Source organism: Eurosta solidaginis, chromosome 4 (assembly GCF_040869045.1).
Source record: "Eurosta solidaginis isolate ZX-2024a chromosome 4, ASM4086904v1, whole genome shotgun sequence".
NCBI lineage: Eukaryota > Metazoa > Arthropoda > Insecta > Diptera > Tephritidae > Eurosta > Eurosta solidaginis.
In genome coordinates, this window is record NC_090322.1 from 53,066,035 (window position 1) to 53,086,618 (window position 20,584).

At 44.7% G+C, this 20,584-nt stretch overlaps 1 protein-coding gene across 2 annotated transcripts in view; it reads left to right on the top strand.

Moving 5' to 3' along the window:
* Positions 1–344: 344 nt before the first annotated feature.
* The window catches only part of LOC137249762 (uncharacterized), a 40,088-nt gene continuing 19,848 nt past the window's right edge, over positions 345–20,584 (top strand). The window contains exons 1-3 of one of the 2 annotated variants that reach the window (XM_067781625.1): positions 345–779; positions 840–1,805; positions 19,382–20,172. In XM_067781625.1, coding sequence (XP_067637726.1) covers positions 522–779; positions 840–1,805; positions 19,382–20,172 — 2,015 coding nt within the window. In that variant the 5' untranslated portion in view covers positions 345–521. The remainder of the gene's footprint in view (positions 780–839; positions 1,806–19,381; positions 20,173–20,584) is intronic. The other variant, XM_067781626.1, reaches the window with a different exon arrangement.

A 20,584-nucleotide genomic window follows, 5' to 3' on the forward strand; every position in this document is an offset into this window, starting at 1 on the left:
AGGAGCTCGGGGTCGCCAGAGCCCTGGCTGTTATTGAAACCGGATAGGTCAGGTTGACAGTTGGGTTTGGAGAAGATATATATTGCGCTGGCAACCTGAAAGGGTTGCGCTACACAACCCCCTGAGGCTATTTGTTATTTTAGTCGCCTCTTACGACAGACATACCCACCGCGGGTATATTCTAACCTCTAACCCGCTGGGGGTTGCTGATCGTTTGGTTGACAGCGTTGACTAAAAGATGTCGGCTCATATGATAGTAAATTTTCCTATAGGGCAAATCACTCATTTCGTTTTAGGGAGTTTCTCTCATCTACATAAAATTTCAGTGTGGCAGCACTGTCTTAACTTGGTCAAAAGGACCAGAGTTGACATGTTGAACAGTTAATTTGAAAAGGAAATAATCTTGTTTTATGCAAGGAATTCCTATATCCCCTGTGTGTCTTATCATTTTATGTATTTGATTACCAGATTAATTGCAAGAAAGAATACTTAACTTTACATAGTTTTATTTATTGGTTAAAATGAGTGAAACATCTACTGACAATTTAATCGATCTTAGCAATGAATACGGTAGTAAAGAGCAGCAATCATATTCTCCCGATCAATCGAAAACAATTAATTCATTTAACGACATGGGACTATGCGGCATGGAATGCCTTTTACAAACCGTGTTGGAGGAACGTGAAAGCTTGGACAACAATCCCTTTGACTTTGTGCAGAAAATGGCAAACCGACCACAAGACCCTTTTGATATGGTCGAAAAGGAAGCATGGGTTAAGGTATAGTTGTAGAAAAATGAAAATTTAAGCAGAACATTAATTGTTATTTGGATTTACTAGGCCAGGTATTCCATGCACCATTCCCATGAAATTGAAATGGGCAAACTGCTATCATTAAGCGATGATGGTATTCTAGATGAAGGTAACTCCAACGCTTATAAAGGTGACGAAGAAACTAAAAAACCGTTCAATGATATGACCAAAAATTATGGCAGTTCAACAACATGCCCAACAGAAATTGCTCATGATTTAGATAGTGAGAGTCCGCCCGTATCTATGTCTTTGAAATCTACACCCGACACTTGCAGCCCACCAATTGAAAGTGAAGAAAGCTCTACTAATAGTGTTGAAGGTTATTCGGCAAAAATGCGCAAAGCATTAGGGAATCGCCAACGTCTGCTTAAATTAAGTATAGCGAATTCCACATTTAATTCGCCACTGAGCCGTCGTACACGAAACAGTGATAGTGGATTCTCAACAGTTTTTACGGCTGCCGCACATTTTAGCGATCACATGCTTGCCACCGAATCACCGCTAAAATTGGTGGAGGATGATATGACAGAAAAGCAGCCAAAAATTGTCGATACAGAAAAGGATTTTGAGGCAGATTTAAAAATGTTAAGTATACCAATGCTGAGAAAATTACCATCACCAGTACCTCAAGATATATCTATGCCTACGATAGAAATAGACAATAAAGCTACCCCTCCGCAATATATGACACCCCCCGATTTATGGGATATACGTGAAAAATTACGTGCCAAGCGAATGGAGACCGGTAAAGATCGAAATGTTGTGTCATTAATAGATAATTTAAAAGCCTTATTATGTGGAACTGACACTGTGGATGAATATAAAAAAGAGCAAGCTAATACTTTGTTACAAAAACTTAGTGTGGCGTTAAATACTGAAGGAGCGCAAGATGAGCATTGTGATACACAACAAAATAATGGTGATAATACAGAATCTATAACGAAGGTACCACAAACTATTGTGCGACAAGGAACGTTTGACATGGAATTGAAGGTATTTAAACAACTTTTAACTTAGTTTATGAATATTTACAGAAGATATTTGTAAAATTCTTATTTTAGGTAATTTATATTATTTACTTACTTAATTGGCGCTTAACCGTTTAGTTAGTTTCTTCTTTATTTAGCTTTTTTTTGCTATTTAAAAATACAAAAATTTTCAGGTAAAATTTACTTATTAGATAGTAATTTGCGGGTTGGTGGTCGAAATTCTGTATGTATAAAATTCTGCTTTTTAAAATTCTGCTTTTTTAAAATTCTGCTTTCTAAAATTCTGCTTTCAAAATTCTGTATTACAAAATTCTGTATTAAAATATAATGTTAACAATGTTAAAGAGGTCATGTAATTATTTTGAAAAAGTTCGCCATGCACAGTAATTCTGCATAGAACACCTTTCTGCATAGGCGGCCTTCGGCCGCGCTTATAAAAAATCACCCTGGGCTACGCCATGCCAAGTCCGGGTGTGTGGTATAACCGTGGCTACCGCCACGGTGATGTAGGAGGCCTTCTGTGTTGGCGGCCACACTTTAAAAAAAATAACCTTTAGCCGATCCAACACCGGCTACGCCATGCCATGATTCCGGAATTTTGACTTCCAGAATTAAACATGCAGAATTTTGAAAAAGCAGAATTTTAGAAAGCAGAATTTTAAAAAAGCAGAGTTTTAAAAAGCAGAATTTTTTTGCAATTTACAGAATTTTGTCATCCAGAATTTTGTAATACAGAATAATGACACGCTCCCTAATTTGCTTATTAGGAATTGTGAGCTAAAATACTGCTCTAACGTAATCTATTAGCAGTCTTTTAAATACATTAATGATTCTTTCATTTTTGATATTACATGGTAATTTATTAAATAGTTTTGGGCCTTTGTACATTAAAATATTTTGTGCCTTATTAGACTTATAAAAGTTAATTCTAAAATCATTTTTGTTCCTTGAACTGTAGGGTTGCACATCCCCAACATCCACAATTTGGCTTGTTATATACTTTGGTAGCAGATTATACTTCATTTTAAATACAAAAAGTAGAACATTCATGATAGTTTTTGGTTTATGTTAAGCCATTTCAGGGTATCGAGCATGTGTGAGGTTGGTGTCAATCTATTACAAAGAAGAATACACCGCATTCCCTTATTCTGCAATTTTTGGAGTCTGCTTTTCATTTGGTTGGATCCCAGGAACAGTATAGTTAGGCAATATTTAAGCGGTTATGACCGTCCAACAAGGCGCGCCAGTCGCTTTTTTCTGCCAACTGGAGCCAATTGGTCACACCAAGGGAGTTTAAATCGTTTTCCACCTGGTCCTTCCAGAGGAGTGGGGCCGCTTCTTCCTCTGCTTCCATAGGCGGGTTCCGATAGAAAAACGTTCCTGGCGCGAGCGTCATCTTTAATTCGCATAACATGGCCTAGCCAGCGCAGTCGCTTCGTTTTAATTGGCTGGACTATTTTGATGTCTGCGTAAAGCTCGCACAGGTCATCGTTAAATCTTCTTCGGTACTTGTTGTTGTTGTAGCAGTGCTTCGCCACACCTAGTAGTTGCGACCGATCACAAATTGTCATCAATATCCTCTAACGGAAGTCCAAAGAAACTTGATGTTTCAACAGGGGTGGACCACACTGAAAGGGGTGTTAGAGGCATTGGTTCCACAATTAAAGAGATGGTTGGTGTCATGTGGGGACACATTGCAAGCGGGGCATACATTTTGTATGTCGGGGTTGATTCTGGATAGGTAAGAGTTTAACCTGTTACAGTATCCAGAACGAAGTTGAGCAAGAATGACACGCGTTTCCGCGAGTTCTGGATATTTTTCTTCAAGTACTGGATTCACCGGGCAATTCCCGACATAAAGGTCCGACGCCTGTCTATGGAGTTCACCAAGGACCTGCTTGTGTTTTTTCGCTTCATACGGCTGGGTTCTCAGGTGCCGTTTTTCCTCAAAATGCTTACGGAGATGACTCCTTAGGCCCCTAGGCGGTGCTGATTCGTCAATCAGAGGTCTGTTGGGATGCCCAGGTTTCTGGGTATTCAACAGAAACTGTTTGGTCAGCATCTCATTTCTCTCCCTGATGGGGAGTATTCTCGCCTCATTATGCAGATGGTGTTCTGGGGACATAAGAAGACAGCCCGTGGCGATTCTGAGAGCAGTATTTTGGCAGGCCTGTAGTTTCGTCCAGTGGGTAGTTTTTAGGCTTGACGACCATATGGGTGAGGCGTAGCACGTAATCGGCTGGCTAATTGCTTTGTATGTGGTCATGAGCGTTTCTTTATCTTTTCCCCAGGTACTGCCAGCAAGGGATTTGAGGATTTTATTACCGCTCTGAATTCTCGGAACAATTGCGGTTGCGTGCGCACCAAAATGTAGATCCTGATCAAACGTCACACCCAAGATTTTGGGGTGTAGGACAGTCGGTAGCGTAGTGCCATCGACGTGGATGTTCAAAATGGTCGACATTTGGGACGTCCATGTTGTAAATAAGGTCGCGGAAGATTTAGTCGGTGATAATGCCAGGTTTCGCGAGGCGAAAAAACTGGAGAGATCAGGGAGGTAGCCGTTTATTTTATTGCATAGCTCATCGATCTGTGGGCCTGGGCCTGTGGCCATTGCAGTGCAGTCATCGGCGTAGGAAACGATTGTGACTCCTTCCGGTGGTGATATGTAGAAATTAAACAAAAGTGGGGATAGGACACCACCCTGTGGCACCCCTTGTTTAATTCTCCTTGGTTTTGATGTTTCGTTTCTGAATTGCACCGATGCCTGTCGACCACCCAGACAATTTGCGGTCCACCTTTTAAGACATGGGGGAAGGGTAGACCCTTCCAGGTCTTGCAGTAATGAGCCATGGTTGACCGTATCAAAGGCTTTTGATAGGTCTAGCGCTACGAGTACTGTTCTATGGTGGGGGTATTGATTCAAACCGCAATTTATCTGGGTGCTAATGTCATTTAGCGCGGAGGTAGTGCTATGGCGTTTTCTGAGGCCATGCTGATGAGAGGCTAGCTGTAAATTTTCTTGGAAATAAGGGAGCAAAATGGCTTCGAGCGTCTTTGCCACTGGCGATAGGAGAGATATCGGACGATACGACTCTGCTATGTTAGCTGGTTTACCAGGCTTTAGTAGCGGGACCACCTTGGCCATCTTCCATTTCTCGGGTATGACAAAGGTGGAAAGACACAGGTTGAAGACCTTCGCTAAATATTTGAAACCCTCTTTCCCTAGGATTTTAAGCATCGGCATGGCTATGCCGTCTGGGCCCACTGCTTTGGATGGTTTAGCGCGACCAATGGCGACCTCAACCTCTTTAGCGGTGATGGTGATTGGTGACGCGCTGAACTTATGTTTACGTGCGCGTCTGTTGGCCCTCCGTCTATTTTTGTCGACCGTAGAATGCATTATATATTGTCGGCAGAAAGTGATCGCGCATTTTTTCGCATCCGACAGCACTTTGTTACCAAAGACGATGGAAACTTTGTCATTGTGCATAGACGGATTCGATAGGGACTTTACGGTGGACCAAAGTTTATCCACACCGGTAGAGAGGTTACAACCTCTTAGGTGCTCCTCCCATTTCGCCCGCTTGTGTTCATCCACAAGCAATCTGATGCGTTGGTTTATATCCCTTATTTGGGGGTCGCCTGCGAAAACCGCACTGAATATGGTGATTGCGGAATGGAAAGAGGATATAACTGATAAGAAAGTTGTGATCTCAGTCTTTTTAGACTTAAAACGTGCTTTTGAAACTGTGGATAGAGAGGAACTGCTGAATGTTATGTTTAATAATGGGATAAGAGGAAAATCCTTGGAATGGTTCAGAAGCTATTTGAGTAATAGAAAACAGAAGACGATAATTGGAAGTGCAGTTTCACCGGTTGCTGATGTACATATTGGGCTACCGCAAGGTTCAGTATTGGCACCGCTATTGTTTACAATATATATTAACGATATTAAAGAATGCTTGAAATATTGCAATATTCGACTATTTGCGGATGATGCATTGATAACCATTAGTGAAAGAAGTGCGGGCTTTGCGGTATCGAAAAATGCAAGAAGACTTAGACTCCCTTTACAAATGGCTATGCCATAGAAAGTTGAAAGTGAACGTGGATAAAACCAAAAGTATGATATTTTGCAAAAATCAAAGCATTATGGGTGCCAATAACCTTAGCAATATTACTCTGAAGATAAGAAATGTTGAAATTCAGCAAGTAGACAAGATCAAATACCTAGGAGTCTGGATCGACAAAAACCTTAGATTTGGAGAACACATAAGTTATTTAGAAAACAAAATTGCAAAAAAAATTGGTTTTATGTACAGAACTTGTAAATATATTAGTCAACGACACAAATTATTAGTGTATCGATCAATTATTGAACCGCACTTTATCTATTGTCCAACAATCCTGCTATTAGCAAATGACACACAAATAAAAAAACTGCAGATACAACAAAACAAGGCAATGCGATTAATTTTAAAATGTTCGCTTAGAACACCAAAAACTACAATGCTAAATATGTTAAACTGGCTCAGTGTAAAACAGTCGATATATTATTTCACATTGAAATTTATACATCATATGAAATTAGGAATAACACCGAATTATCTGAACGGGAGAATACATTTTAATCATGAAATACATAACTATGGAACTAGAAGCAGCGGAAATATAAGACTGCCTAGAGTAAGAACGGAGTTCGCGAAGAAGACTTTAGAATATATAGGTTATAAAATGTACAATGAATTACCAAATGCGATAAAAGACTGTGAAAATATTAATAAGTTTAAAGCAAAATTATTTTTATACTGTAAGTCATTAAGCATGTAATGTATACAATTTATTTATATATATATATATATTTTTTTTTTTTTTTTACCTTGAACTAGGTCTTAAAGACCGTAAATAAATAAATTATATTATTATATATAAGCTGTCTTATAAGGTCACGTTCTCTCGCTAAGTTTGCGGCCTCCGCCGGGAAGTGGGCCGAATTTCGGGAATTCTCCCGGCGGGAATGAAACGTGCCGAGGCGGATTCAATGACCTTGCGGAAGGCACGTTCCCCTTGGCGGGCATCAGTCGGGATAGGGAGGGCAGCAAAGAGGTTGTCTGTAAAAGATTTATATTCTACCCACTTTCCTTTTTTAAAGTTTATGAAAGTGCGTTTTTCGTTGACGATGAAGTCGGCGGTACGCTCGAGCGAAATAAGTATAGGAAGGTGGTCGGATGCCACTGTTACCATCGGCTGCCAGTTGACGTAGTTTACGAGTTCTGCGCTCACGATTGAGATATCTGGCGAACTGTGACAGCTTCCTAACATACGTGTGGGGGCGTCTCCGTTTATTGTGCAGAACATCGTTTCTTCTATTTGATCCGCCAACATCTCACCCCTACTGTCCGCCCGCAAGTTTGAATGCCATAGATCGTGATGGGCATTGAAATCGCCTAAGATAATGCGATTGTTGCCAGTGAGTAAGGCTCTGATATTAGGGCGGTATCCACTGGGGCAACAGGTGGCAGGGGGATGTAGATGTTGATGATTTCTAGGTTTGCATCGCCTGACCGGACAGATAGGCCTTGACGTTCTAAGACATTGTCCCTGCGGTCGATGCCAGAATCAAATATATAATATTGCACAGAGTGGTGTATTATAAACGCGAGGCCGCCTCCATTTCCGCTCTCGCGATGTTTTCTGTGGACATTATACCCAGAGCAGGTCTGCAATGCAGATCGTGCTGTGAGTTTAGTCTCTTGAATCGCAGCAATGCGGATGTTGTGCCGCTTCATGAAATCGACTATCTCCGTAATCTTCCCAGTTAGTCCATTACAGTTTAACTGCAGGATTCTGAAGTGCATAAGGGGAGACGTCGCCACTCTGGGGGTAAGTGACGGGTGACTACGCCTGGGTTGTGTAAGGCCAGGACGCAATTGCTGTTATGGCCCTGGGACTGGGCGTCCTTGGGCAAGCATTGGGGTACCCGGATGATTTGGGTTTGCGACCTGGCAACATGGCGCGATGAAACCCGTCGGGGGGTTGCCGTCGCGGAGACCAGAACATCTGGGAATGTGGAAACACCCAAGGCAGGAGCTGCATTGGGCGGATGTCGCAAACCTATATATTCTGTGCTGGCAGACGGTGCAAACGGAGGTAGGTACTAAGAGTCTGTTTCCCTGACCTGCACGATTGCTGCCGGAAAAAAGGGGGAGGAGAAGACGGGGGCAGGGGCTGTTGCTCAGCATTGCTTCCGACTCTACTAGGGAGATTGTAGTTATGAGTGGTAGCAGCTGTTTGAGTTGTTGGCGCCGTGGGGCGCGAGCAGCAGCGGGTGGGATTCAAGGGGTTGTGTAGCGCAATATATAGCTTCTCCAACCCAATTGTCAACCTCACCTTCGAGCGGCGAATCCCGTTTCACTAACAGACGAGGCTCTGGCGACCCCAAGCTCCTCATGGAACTTGGGGGTGGGGAGGGAGGGATGGCCTGAAGGTTCAATGTGGCCATATAAATCGTTCCCGAGATGGTCGGGCTAGCACCTTAATGGTGCTATGGTACCGGAGCGTGCCGGATTTGTATCCGGCATAGGACCATCACATCGATAACACTCCCCAAAGCCTTCGGGGAGCAACCTTATCGCTACAACAACAACAACAACAGGACATTTATTCCATCATCATCGATTGCGGAATCGGGTTCGTCAACTCTGTGCGGTAAATGTTGTTGTTGTTGTAGCAATGCTCGCCCCACCTAATAGCCGCGACCGATCACAAATTGTCATCAATATCCTCTAACGGGAGTCCAAGGAAACTTGCCGTTTCAACAGGGGTGGACCATAAGGAAAGGGGTGTTAGAGGCGTTGGTTCCACATTACAATTGAAGAGATGGTTGGTGTCATGTGGGGACACGTTGCAAGCGGGGCATACATTTTGTATGTCGGGGTTGATTCTGGATAGGTAAGAGTTTAACCTGTTACAGTATCCAGAACGAAGTTGAGCAAGAGTGACACGCGTTTCCCTGGGGAGTATGCGTTCCTCTTCCGCAAGTTTTGGATAATTTTCGTTAAGCACTGGATTCACCGGGCAATTCGCGGCATAAAAGTCCGACGTCTGTTTATGGAGTTCACCAAGGACCTGCTTGTGTTTTTTCACTTTTTTTTCACTTCATACGGCTGGGTTCTCAGGTGCCGTATTTCCTCAAAATGCTTACGGAGATGACTCCTTAAGCCCCTAGGCGGTGCTGGTTCATCAATCAGATGTCTGTTGGGATGCCCAGGTTTCTGGGTATTCAACAGGAACTGTTTGGTCAGCATCTCATTTCTCTCCCTGATGGGGAGTATTCTCGCCTCATTATGCAGATGGTGTTCTGGGGACATAAGAAGGCGATTGTGAGAGCAGTATTTTGGCAGACCTGTAGTTTCTTCCAGTGGGTGATTTTTAGGCTTGGCGACCATATGGGTGACGCGTAGCACGTAATCGGATGGCTAATAGCTTTGTATGTAGTCATGAGCGTTTCTTTATCTTTTCCCCAAGTACTGCCAGCGAGGGATTTGAGGATTTTGTTACGGCTCTGAATTCTCGGAACCATTGGGGCTGCGTGCTCACCAAAATTTAGACCCTGATCAAACGTCACACTCAAGATTTTGGGGTGTAGGACAGTCGGTAGCGTAGTGCCATCGACGTGGATGTTCAAAATGGTCGACATTTGGGGCGTCCATGTTGTAAATAAGTTCGCGGAAGATTTAGTCGGTGATAATGCCAGGTTTCGCGAGGCGAAAAACCTGGAGAGATCAGGGAGGTAGCCGTTTATTTTATTGCATAGCGCATCGATCTTTGGGCCTGGGCCTGTGGCCATTATTGTGCAGTCATCGGCGTAGGAAACGATTGTGACTCCTTCCGGTGGTGAAGGTAGCTTAGATATGTAGAAATTAAACAAAAGTGGGGATAGGACACCACCCTGTGGCACCACTTGTTTAATTCTCCTTGGTTTTGATGCTTCGTTTCTAAATTGCACCGATGCCTGCCGACCACCCAGATAATTTGCGGTCCACCTTTTAAGACATGGGGGAAGGGTAGGCCCTTCCAGGTGCTGCAGTAGCGAGCCATGGTTGACCGTATCGAAAGCTTTTGATAGTTCTAGCGCTACGAGTACTGTTCTATGATGGGGGTATTGATTTAAACCGCAATTTATCTGGGTGCTAATGGCATTTAGCGCGGTGGTAGTGCTATGGAGTTTTCTAAAGCCATGCAGGTGAGGGGCTAGCTGCAAATTTGCTTGGAAATAAGGGAGCAAAATGGCTTCAAGCGTCTTTGCCACTGGCGATAGGAGAGATATCGGACGATACGACTCACCTATGTTAGCTGGTTTCCCAGGCTTTAGAAGCGGGACCACCTTGGCCATTTTCCATTTCTCAGGTATGACAAAGGTGGAAAGAGAGAGATTGAAGACATGCGCTAAATATTTGAAACCCTCTTTCCCTAGGCTTTTAAGCATCGGCATGGCTATGCCGTCTGGGCCCACTGCTTTGGATGGTTTAGCACGACCAATGGCGTCCTCAACCTCTTTAGCGGTGATTGGTGACGCGCTGAATTTGTGTTTATGTGCGTGTCTATTGGCTCTCCGTCTATCTTTGTCGACCATAGGATGCATTATATATTGTCGCCAGAAAGCGCTCGCGCATTTTTTCGCGTCCGACAGCACTTTGCCGCCAAAGGCGATGGAAACTTTGTCTTTGTTCTTAGTCGGATTCGATAGGGACTTTACGGTGGACCAAAGTTTACGCACACCGGTAGAGAGGTTACAACCTCTTAGGTGCTCCTCCCATTTCGCCCGCTTGTGTTCATCCACAAGCAATCTGATACGTTGGTTTATATCCCTTATTTGGGGGTCGCCTGGATCAAGTTGTCTTATAAGGTCACGTTCTCTCGCTAAGTTTGCGGCCTCCGCCGGGAAGTGGGCCGGATTTCGGGAATTCTCCCGGCGGGAATGAAATGTGCCGAGGCGGATTTAATGATCTTACGGAAGGCACGCTCCCCTTGGCGGGCATCAGTCGGGATAGGGAGGGCAGCAAAGCGGCTGTCTGTAAAGGATTTATATTCTTCCCACTTTCCTTTTTTGTAGTTTATGAAAGTGCGTTTTTCAGTGACGATGAAGTCGGCGGTACGCTCAAGCGAAATAAGTATGGGCAGGTGGTCGGATGCCAATGTTACCATCGGCTGCCAGTTGACGCAGTTTACGAGTTCTGCGCTCACGATTGAGATATCTGGCGAGCTGTGACAGCTTCCTACCATACGTATGGGGGCGTCTACGTTTATTGTGCAGAACGTCGTTTCTTCTATTTGATCCGCCAACATCTCACCCCTACTGTCCGCCCGCAAGTTTGAATGCCATAGATCATGATGGGCATTGAAATCACCTAAGATAATGCGATTGTTGCCAGTAAGGCCCTGATATTAGGGCGGTATCCACTGGGGCAACAGGTGGCAGGAGGGATGTAGATGTTGATGATTTCTAGGTTTGCATCGCCTGACCGGACAGATTGGCCTTGACGTTCTAAGACATTGTCCCTGCGGTCGATGCCAGGATCAAATATATAATATTGCACAGAGTGGTGTATGATAAACGCGAGACCGCCTCCATTTCCGCTCTCGCGGTCTTTCCTGTGGACGTTATACCCAGAGCAGGTCTGCAATGCAGATCTTGCTGTGAGTTTAGTCTCTTGAATCGCAGCAATGCGGATGTTGTGCCGCTTCATGAAATCGACTATCTCCGTAATCTTCCCAGTTAGTCCATTACAGTTTAACTGCAGGATTCTGAAGTGCATAAGGGGAGACGTCGCCACTCTGGGGGTAAGTGACGGGTGACTACGCCTGGGTTGTGTAAGGCCAGGACGCAATTGCTGTTGTGGCCCTGGGACTGGGCGTCCTTGGGCAAGCATTGGGGTACCCGGATGATTTGGGTTTGCGACCTGGCAACATGGCGCGATGAAACCCGTCGGGGGGTTGCCGTCGCGGAGATCAGAACATCTGGGAAAGTGGCAACACCCAAGGCAGGAGCTGCATTGGGCGGATGTCGCAAACCTATATATTCTGTGCTGGCAGACGGTGCAAACGGAGGTAGGGACTAAGATTCTGTTTCCCTGACCTGCACGATTGCTGCCGGAAAAAAGGGGCGGAGAAGACGGGGGCAGGGGCTGATGCTCAGCATTGCTACGAAGGTAGTAGTTATGAGTGGTATCAGTTGTTTGAGTTGTTGGCGCCGTGGGGCGCGAGCAGCAGCGGATACTTGTTGTGGCTTGCTGAGCAGCGGGGCTGCTGGAAGGTAGGGGGGGGGGCGCTAAGGCGTAGACTACGGGACGCCCTTGGGCGTGAACAGCAAGGAGCCACAAAAGATTTATAAAAGTTACGTGGACGTCGGGTTTTGGGATCAAGCCCAGAACAACCTGTCCGATGCAACCATCCTTTGCACGAGACACACTGAACAGAGTATGACCGTCCTAAAAAGATTCTTTTCCGGCAGATGCAGCAAAACCATTTCTCAGGACCGGGGTCAGGAGACGGACCCGGATTGGATTCGAGTAAGAGAATATGGAGCAGTCCTGCTGCAAGGAGCTGCTGGGAGGATGACAATTTGTGGGAGGGACGAAACAAATTAGATGGGGTCACACTGAAATGACAGTCCTTAGTCGGGAAAAATCCCGAGTCGCTCCGGTACGTAGAACCGACTGCCTTGGGAAACGCTGTCTCCATTTAGGAGAGCAGAGAAGTGTTCCACTCATATTCAAAGTTCTCTCTGGATATCAGTTACAAGGTCGCCGTTTTCGTTCTTACAAGAGTTTTATATGCAAATGTCATTTAAGTCACGACAACTTCCATGATTCCGAGCCATAGATAAGAACTTGTATAATGAAAGACTTATAGAGTGTGATTTTTGTTCATTTAGAGAAGACTTGTCGTTTGAACACTCATTCCAAAGGAGAATTTGTTGGCAATAATGATTATCACTTTGATTTCTTAGCTGACAATTTTGTCCACATGACAGAAACCATTTACTTATTTTTTCTGTAGAACCACTTCTACTAACTATGCTCCATTTATGTTGAAACTCCTATAACTAGTTTGCTTGTGACCTAGGCAAATAAATAAGCCCTTAATCCTTGAACATACGACTGGTGTTTGCAATTTTTATGACCAGGGACCTATGTTACGTTTCCGAGACCCTCTCAACATAAGCTTCAAATTTGGAGGCGGACTTGTACACAGCAAGCACTTCCCCAAAACAGCGTCTTGGTTGACGCCTTCAAACCGAAAATATCAGAGTGTCCTTCTTTCTACCATGATCCATGGCTGAACACGGGTTAGTTCCGCATCCTAATTGTGAGTTGTTGCCTCAAAAACACTCTCTCAAGGTTCACTGTGGTCATATTAAATCGTTTCCGAGATGGTCAGGATAGTACCTTAGACTACCCCTATTTGTCCGAAAAGTTTTCATTGACATTTCTCTTGGAATTGGCTTTTTTTGCGAATAACTTAACAACAAATCTTCCGGACGAAAAAGAATTTCTTTGTCCGCAATTTTAAATCGTCCCCGAGATGGTAGGGCTAGTGCCTTAATAATGCTTTTTAGCGGAACGTAATCGGAGAACAAAAGACCACCAATATCGATAACATTCCCCAAACCCTTTAGGGAGAGTCTGCTAGCCCTGCTACGGACCACGTCGAAACTTCTAGGTCATACCCACCCACTAATTCCTTAGGACAGGATTCGCCTCAAGCAGATGAGGTTGACAATAGACTTGTAGAGGTTTAGTGGCTATTCTGCGGTCCTTAGTAAAAATGCAGTAACGTGTAAAAAGAAAAAAGAGGAAATTGAATTTTTGCTAGAGAAATTTAAGATATTTTTGAAGTAAGCTACGAATTTCAAACCTTATTTTATTTTCGAATGCGAATTTTAAAAAGGTAATTCCTTATTTAGTGACATTAAAATTAACTGTCTTTTTGCGGCAGAAGCGACTAAAAACTATTAAATATTGTAACGAATTTTGGAAAATCTCGGCCTCCCAGCTACATTGAAATTTTGATATAACACCTTTCCGCCGGTGAGGGTTGTATAACAGTACCAAATCTTTCTCCAAGAAGCATTCCGAATTGCTGTTCTCGTCGTACCTGTATTTCATCTTACTACTCATTATCCTATTTCCTTGCCTCACACTCTGTTGTTTGGCCACTGGACTACTTCGAAGAGCTTGATCTTGACAGATTGGCTTTTCATAATCAGGATCGTTCTGACGTGTTACAACAATAGTGCTCCCTTTTGAAACCACCCTTGCATTCTTTCTGAAAAATTCTTTCCTTAGTTTTAGTGCGTCCATTAGGGTTTGTCAATGCCAGTGTTTCTCTCACAGGTATCTTTGATTTTGCTTTGTTTGGCCTATTCGTTCCATCAACCTTCGCCCGATCTACTCCCTTTGACTTTGGTGGTCTTTGTCGAATCGCCTCCACCAGCACTCGCTTACTGCTGAACCCTTTCTCCAAACTGAAGTTGAGTGGTTCATCCTGGTTCTTATAACGCATATTCCTTCTTTGCATGTCGATCCTGATGTCATGGTCAACTAAGAAGTCCACTCCCAATATGACTTCATCAACGATCTCTGTCACAACGAATTTGTGTAGAACCGTGACCTTCCCAATTAAGACTTCACATATCACTTCTCCCTTAGCCTGTTACAGTAACCAGATCGAAGTTGAGCCAGAGTGACTCGCGTATCCCTAGGGAGTGTGTGTTCCTCTTCTGCAAGTTTAGGGTATTGTTTTTTGAGTAAAGGATTCACCGTGCAATTCCTGACATAGAGGTCCGACGCATGTTTGTGGAGCTCACTGAGGACCTGCTTGCGTTTTTTGGCTTCATACGGCTGTGTTATCAGGTGCCGTACTTCCTCATAATGCTTACGGAGATGACTCGTTAAGCCCCTGGGCGGTGTTGGCTCATCAATTAGATGGATGTTGGGATGCCCAGGTTTCTGGGTATTCATCAGGAACTGTTTGTTTACATATCATTTCTATCCCTGATGGGGAGTATTCTCGCCTCATTATGTAGATGGTGTTCTGGGGACATAAGCAACCAATAGCGTGGTTAAATGAAACTGATTACTGACTACTCAGCTTGTGCTGCTTTTATACTCTCTGCTCCAAATGTCCAGACGTTTCTTCTTCTAGAATTTTCTACTTGGTTACCAGCTATAGGCGTGTGTATTCGTAGTTTATATTCACTCGCATATGCATATGCGTGTGTATATGTGAGTACTACCTCGACTGATGACTGTGTGCGAGTTATCTCTTCGTTGCCTTGTACACACACATTTCTCCTAAAGTTTAGACGTTTCACCTTCTAGACATTTTGTATCTCCTGCTTGGTTACCATCTATATACATGTATATTTGTAGTTTATGTTATGTGTGAGTAACTACTTCTGCTGATGACTACATGCTCCATATTCTCTTACTCCGGGAAGGCATCGAATCCAATCCGGGTCCCTCTCCTGACCCCGGTCCTGAGAAATGGTTTTGCTGCATCTGCCGGAAAAGAATCTTTTTAGGACGGTCATACTCTGTTCAGTGTGTCTCGTGCAAGGGATTGTTGCATCGGACAGGTTGTTCTGGGCTTGATCCCAAAACCCGACGTCCACGTAACTTTTATAAATTTTTTGTGGCTCCTTGCTGTTCACGCCCAAAGGCGTCCCGTAGTCTACGTCTAAGCGCCCCCACTACCTTCCAGCAGCCCCGCTGCTCAGCAAGCCACAACAAGTACCCGCTGCTGCTCGCGCCCCACGGCGCCAACAACTAAAACAGCTGCTACCACTCATAACTACAATCTTCGTTGTAGAGTCGGAAGCAATGCTGAGCAACAGCCCCTGCCCCCGTCTTCTCCCCCCTTTTTTCCGGCAGCAATCGTGTAGGTCAGGGAAACAGACTCTTAGTCCCTACCTCCGTTTGCACCGTTTGCCAGCACAGAATATATATGTTTGCGACATCCGCCCAATGCAGCTCCTGCCTTGGGTGGTGCCACTTCCCTAGATGTTCTGGTCTCCGCGACGGCAACCCCCGACGGGTTTCATCGCGCCATGCTGCCAGGTCGCAAACCCAAATCATCCGGGTACCCCAATGCTTGCCCAAGGACGCCCAGTCCTAGGGCCACAACAGCAATTGCGTCCTGGCCTTCCCCAACCCAGGCGTAGTCACCCGTCACTTACCCCCAGAGTGGCGACGTCTCCCCTCATGCACTTCAGAATTCTGCAGTTAAACTGTAATGGACTAACTGGGAAGATTACGGAGATAGTCGATTTCATGAAGCGGCACAACATCCGCATTGCTGCGATTCAAGAGACGAAACTCACAGCAAGATCTGCATTGCAGAACTGCTCTGGGTATAACGTCCACAGGAAAGACCGCGAGAGCGGAAATGGAGGCGGTCTCGCGTTTATCATACACCACTCTGTGCAATATTGTATATTTGATCCTGGCATCGACCGCAGGGACAATGTCTTAGAACGTCAAGGCCTATCTGTCCGGTCAGGCGATGCAAACCTAGAAATCATCAACATCTACATCCCTCCTGCCACCTGTTGCCCCAGTGGATACCGCCCTAATATCAGGGCCTTACTCACTGGCAACAATCGCATTATCTTAGGCGATTTCAATGCCCATCATAATCTATGGCAACTTGCGGGCGGACAGTAGGGGTGAGATGTTGGCGGATCAAATAGAAGAAACGACGTTCTGCACAATAAACGGAGACGCCCCCACACGTATGGTAGGAAGCTGTCACAGCTCGCCAGATATCTCAATCGTGAGCGCAGAACTCGTAAACTGCGTCAACTGGCAGCCGATGGTAACATTGGCATCCGACCACCTGCCCATACTTATTTCGCTTGAGCGTAACGCCGACTTCATCGTCACTGAAAAACGCACTTTCATAAACTTCAAAAAAGGAAAGTGGGAAGAATATAAATCCTTTACAGACAGCCGCCTAGCTGCCCTCCCTATCCCGACTGATGCCCGCCAAGGAGAGCGTGTCTTCCGTAAGGTCATTAAATCCGCCTCGGCACATTTCATTCCCGCCGGGAGAATTCCCGAAATCCGGCCCCACTTCCCGGCGGAGGCCGCAAACTTAGCGAGAGAACGCTACCTTATAAGACAGCTTGACCCAGGCGACCCCCAAATAAGGGATATAAACCAACGCATCAGATTGCTTGTAGATGAACACAAGCGGGCGAAATGGGAGGAGCACCTAAGAGGTTGTAACCTCTCTACCGGTGTGGGTAAACTTTGGTCCACCGTAAAGTTCCTATCGAATCCGACTAAGCACAAAGACAGTTTCCATCGCCTTTGGCGACAAAGTGCTGTCGGACGCGAAAAAATGCGCGAGCGCTTTCTGCCGACAATATATAAAGCATCCTACGGTCGACAAAGATAGACGGAGAGCCAATAGACGCGCACATAAACACAAATTCAGCGCGTCACCAATCACCATCACCGCTAAAGAGGTTGAGGACGCCATTGGTCGTGCTAAACCATCCAAAGCAGTGGGCCCAGACGGCATAGCCATGCCGATGCTTAAAAACCTATGGAAAGAGGGGTTCAAATATTTAGCGCATGTCTTCAATCTGTCTCTTTCCACCTTTGTCATACCTGAGAAATGGAAAATGGCCAAGGTGGTCCCGCTACTAAAGCCTGGGAAACCAGCTAACATAGGTGAGTCGTATCGTCCGATATCTCTCCTATCGCCAGTGGCAAAGACGCTTGAAGCCATTTTGCTCCCCTAGTTCAAAGCAAATTTGCAGCTAGCCTGGCATCAGCATGGCTTCAGAAAACTCCATAGCACCACCACCGCGCTAAATGCCATCAGCACCCAGATAAATTGCGGTTTAAATCAAAACCCCCACCATAGAATAGTACTCGTAGCGCTAGACCTATCAAAAGCTTTTGATACGGTCAACCATGGCTCGTTACTGCAGGACCTGGATGGGTCTACCCTTCCCCCATGTCTTAAAAGGTGGACCGCAAATTATCTGGGTGGTCGGCAGGCATAGGTGCAATTTAGAAACGAAACATCAAAACCAAGGAGAATTAAACAGGGGGTGCCACAGGGTGGTGTCCTACCCCCACTTTTTTAATTTCTAAATATCTAAGCTACCTTCACCACCGGAAGGAGTCACAATCGTTTCCTACGCCGATGACTGCACAATAATGGCCACAGGCCCAGGCCCAAAGATCGATGCGCTATGCAATAAAATAAACGGATACCTCCCTGATCTCTCCAGTTTTTTCGCCTCGCGAAACCTGGCATTATCACCGACTAAATCTTCCGCGACCTTATTTACAACATGGACGCCCCAAATGTCGACCATTTTGAACATCCACGTCGATGGCACTACGCTACCGACTGTCCGACACCCCAAAATCTTGGGTGTGACGTTTGATCAGGATCTACATTTTGGTGAGCACGCAGCCGCAATTGTTCCGAGAATTCAGAGCCGTAACAAAATCCTCAAATCCCTCGCTGGCAGTACTTGGGGAAAAGATAAAGAAACGCTCATGACTACATACAAAGCAATTAGCCAGCCGATTACGTGCTACGCGTCACCCAGCCTGCCAAAATACTGCTCAGAATCGCCACGGGCTGTCTTCTTATGTCCCCAGAACACCATCTGCATAATGAGGCGAGAATACTCCCCATCAGGGAGAGAAATGAGATGCTGACCAAACAGTTCCTGTTGAATACCCAGAAACCTGGGCATCCCAACAGACATCTGATTGATGAACCAGCACCGCCTAGGGGCTTGAGGAGTCATCTCCGTAAGCATTTTGAGGAAATACGGCACCTGAGAACCCAGCCGTATGAAGTGAAAAAACACAAACAGGTCCTTGGTGAACTCCATAAACAGGCGTCGGACCTTTATGCCGGGAATTGCCCGGTGAATCCATTACTTAACGAAAATTATTCAAAACTTGCGGAAGAGGAACGCATACTCCCCAGGGAAACGCGTGTCACTCTTGCTCAACTTCGTTCTGGATACTGTAACAGGTTAAACTCTTACCTATCCAGAATCAACCCCGACATACAAAATGTATGCCCCGCTTGCAATATGTCCCCACATGACACCAACCATCTCTTCAATTGTAATGTGGAACCAACGCCTCTAACACCCCTTTCCTTATGGTCCACCCCTGTTGAAACGGCAAGTTTCCTTGGACTCCCGTTAGAGGATATTGATGACAATTTGTGATCGGTCGCGGCTATTAGGTGGGGCGAGCATTGCTACAACAACAACAACTACATGTGTGTGCGTGAGTAATCTCTTCGACGCCCTCTACATATGTGTGTAAATGATGATTAATGTGTTTATGTAGCTTGCTTTAATGTTTTTTGTTGTTGTGCATTTACTTAGTAACAGCTTAGAGATGGTAATATTCGTCACAATATAATGCTAGGTCGTTTCACTCTTTGGGGGGCTGTGGTGCGATAGGTTAAGCCAATTTGCCTTTTCGGTGAAGATATTTATACATTATTTTTTCTTTTTCTAAGCCAACTGAAAATGAGAATTGTGAAGTTACTTCTGGAATTCATGCATTAGTAAATGAAGACATATCGCGAATGACACACTCTCTACAATCTACGCAGTCACTATCACCACCAAAAGATATACCAGAGGCCATGTTAAAATCATCTGCCACGTATGATAGTGAACCCATTGCTGAACGGGAAGTTCTTTTGTTGCCGCATGTGGAAAATATCTCCCCAATAACGTCGCCACAAAATACCAAATCTCCTGTTTCATTGAATGAGGCAGCTACAACAAATCCCGATATAAATGATATCATTGAACAAATAAGTAAGTTATTTGAGCAACATCAAATCGCTACGCAGACCCCTAACAACGATGGTACAAATAGCCTCAAAGAGCTTACAGGAAGCAATGCATCGCAAACATCAACAATTTGTAATCCCACTTTCATTGTGGTTATGCCAACAAATAACATTCAATCTAATATGAAGCAAAACGTTAGCTCAATTTGTGGTGACTTCTTCGCTGATAAAAATAATGATTTATCAATGCGACGTCGTTCACAATCTTTATCTTTACATGATAAAATTAAGATTGTTCAATTACCAATCCGCTCAAAAGCATTAGTAGCTGGCACAGATAGTTCATCGCTTGCCGCCAATGTTATGCCTCAAAATAGTACGGCTACTATGGAAATAAAGACTCCAATACGTACGCAACGTCGAAATTCATTTTCTCTTGGTACGCCACATACATCACTGACTTCATTGCAACACGGAACGGGCATAACAAACACTCGCCGATTACCAAAGTAAGTTTTGAGTATTGAACATGTTTACGTTACTGAATTATGTAGCTATAGAAACTTGTCTGTAATATTTTGGGGAGTGTTATCAATGTTTATAGTCCTTTGCCCGTATTGCATATTAACTAGCATATAAACCACCCGGGCTATCTGGGGAGTCAACTTGATATGCTAAAATATTGCTCTCAAACAACCCCTTAAATTTCTAGAACATGTTCATAAAATGACAGAGTTAATTTTTTTGAGAATAAAATTAACAGCACTGGCTTTCTGTGAACATTTTTAACTTTAACATGTATAAAGCACAGTTCGTTCATGTTTTAATCTACCAATCCGTCCCCTTTCCAACTCTTTTTCGCGTTTTCTTTCCCACTTCTTCTATCTATACCTGCCATCACAACACGCCCACGATAGTGTG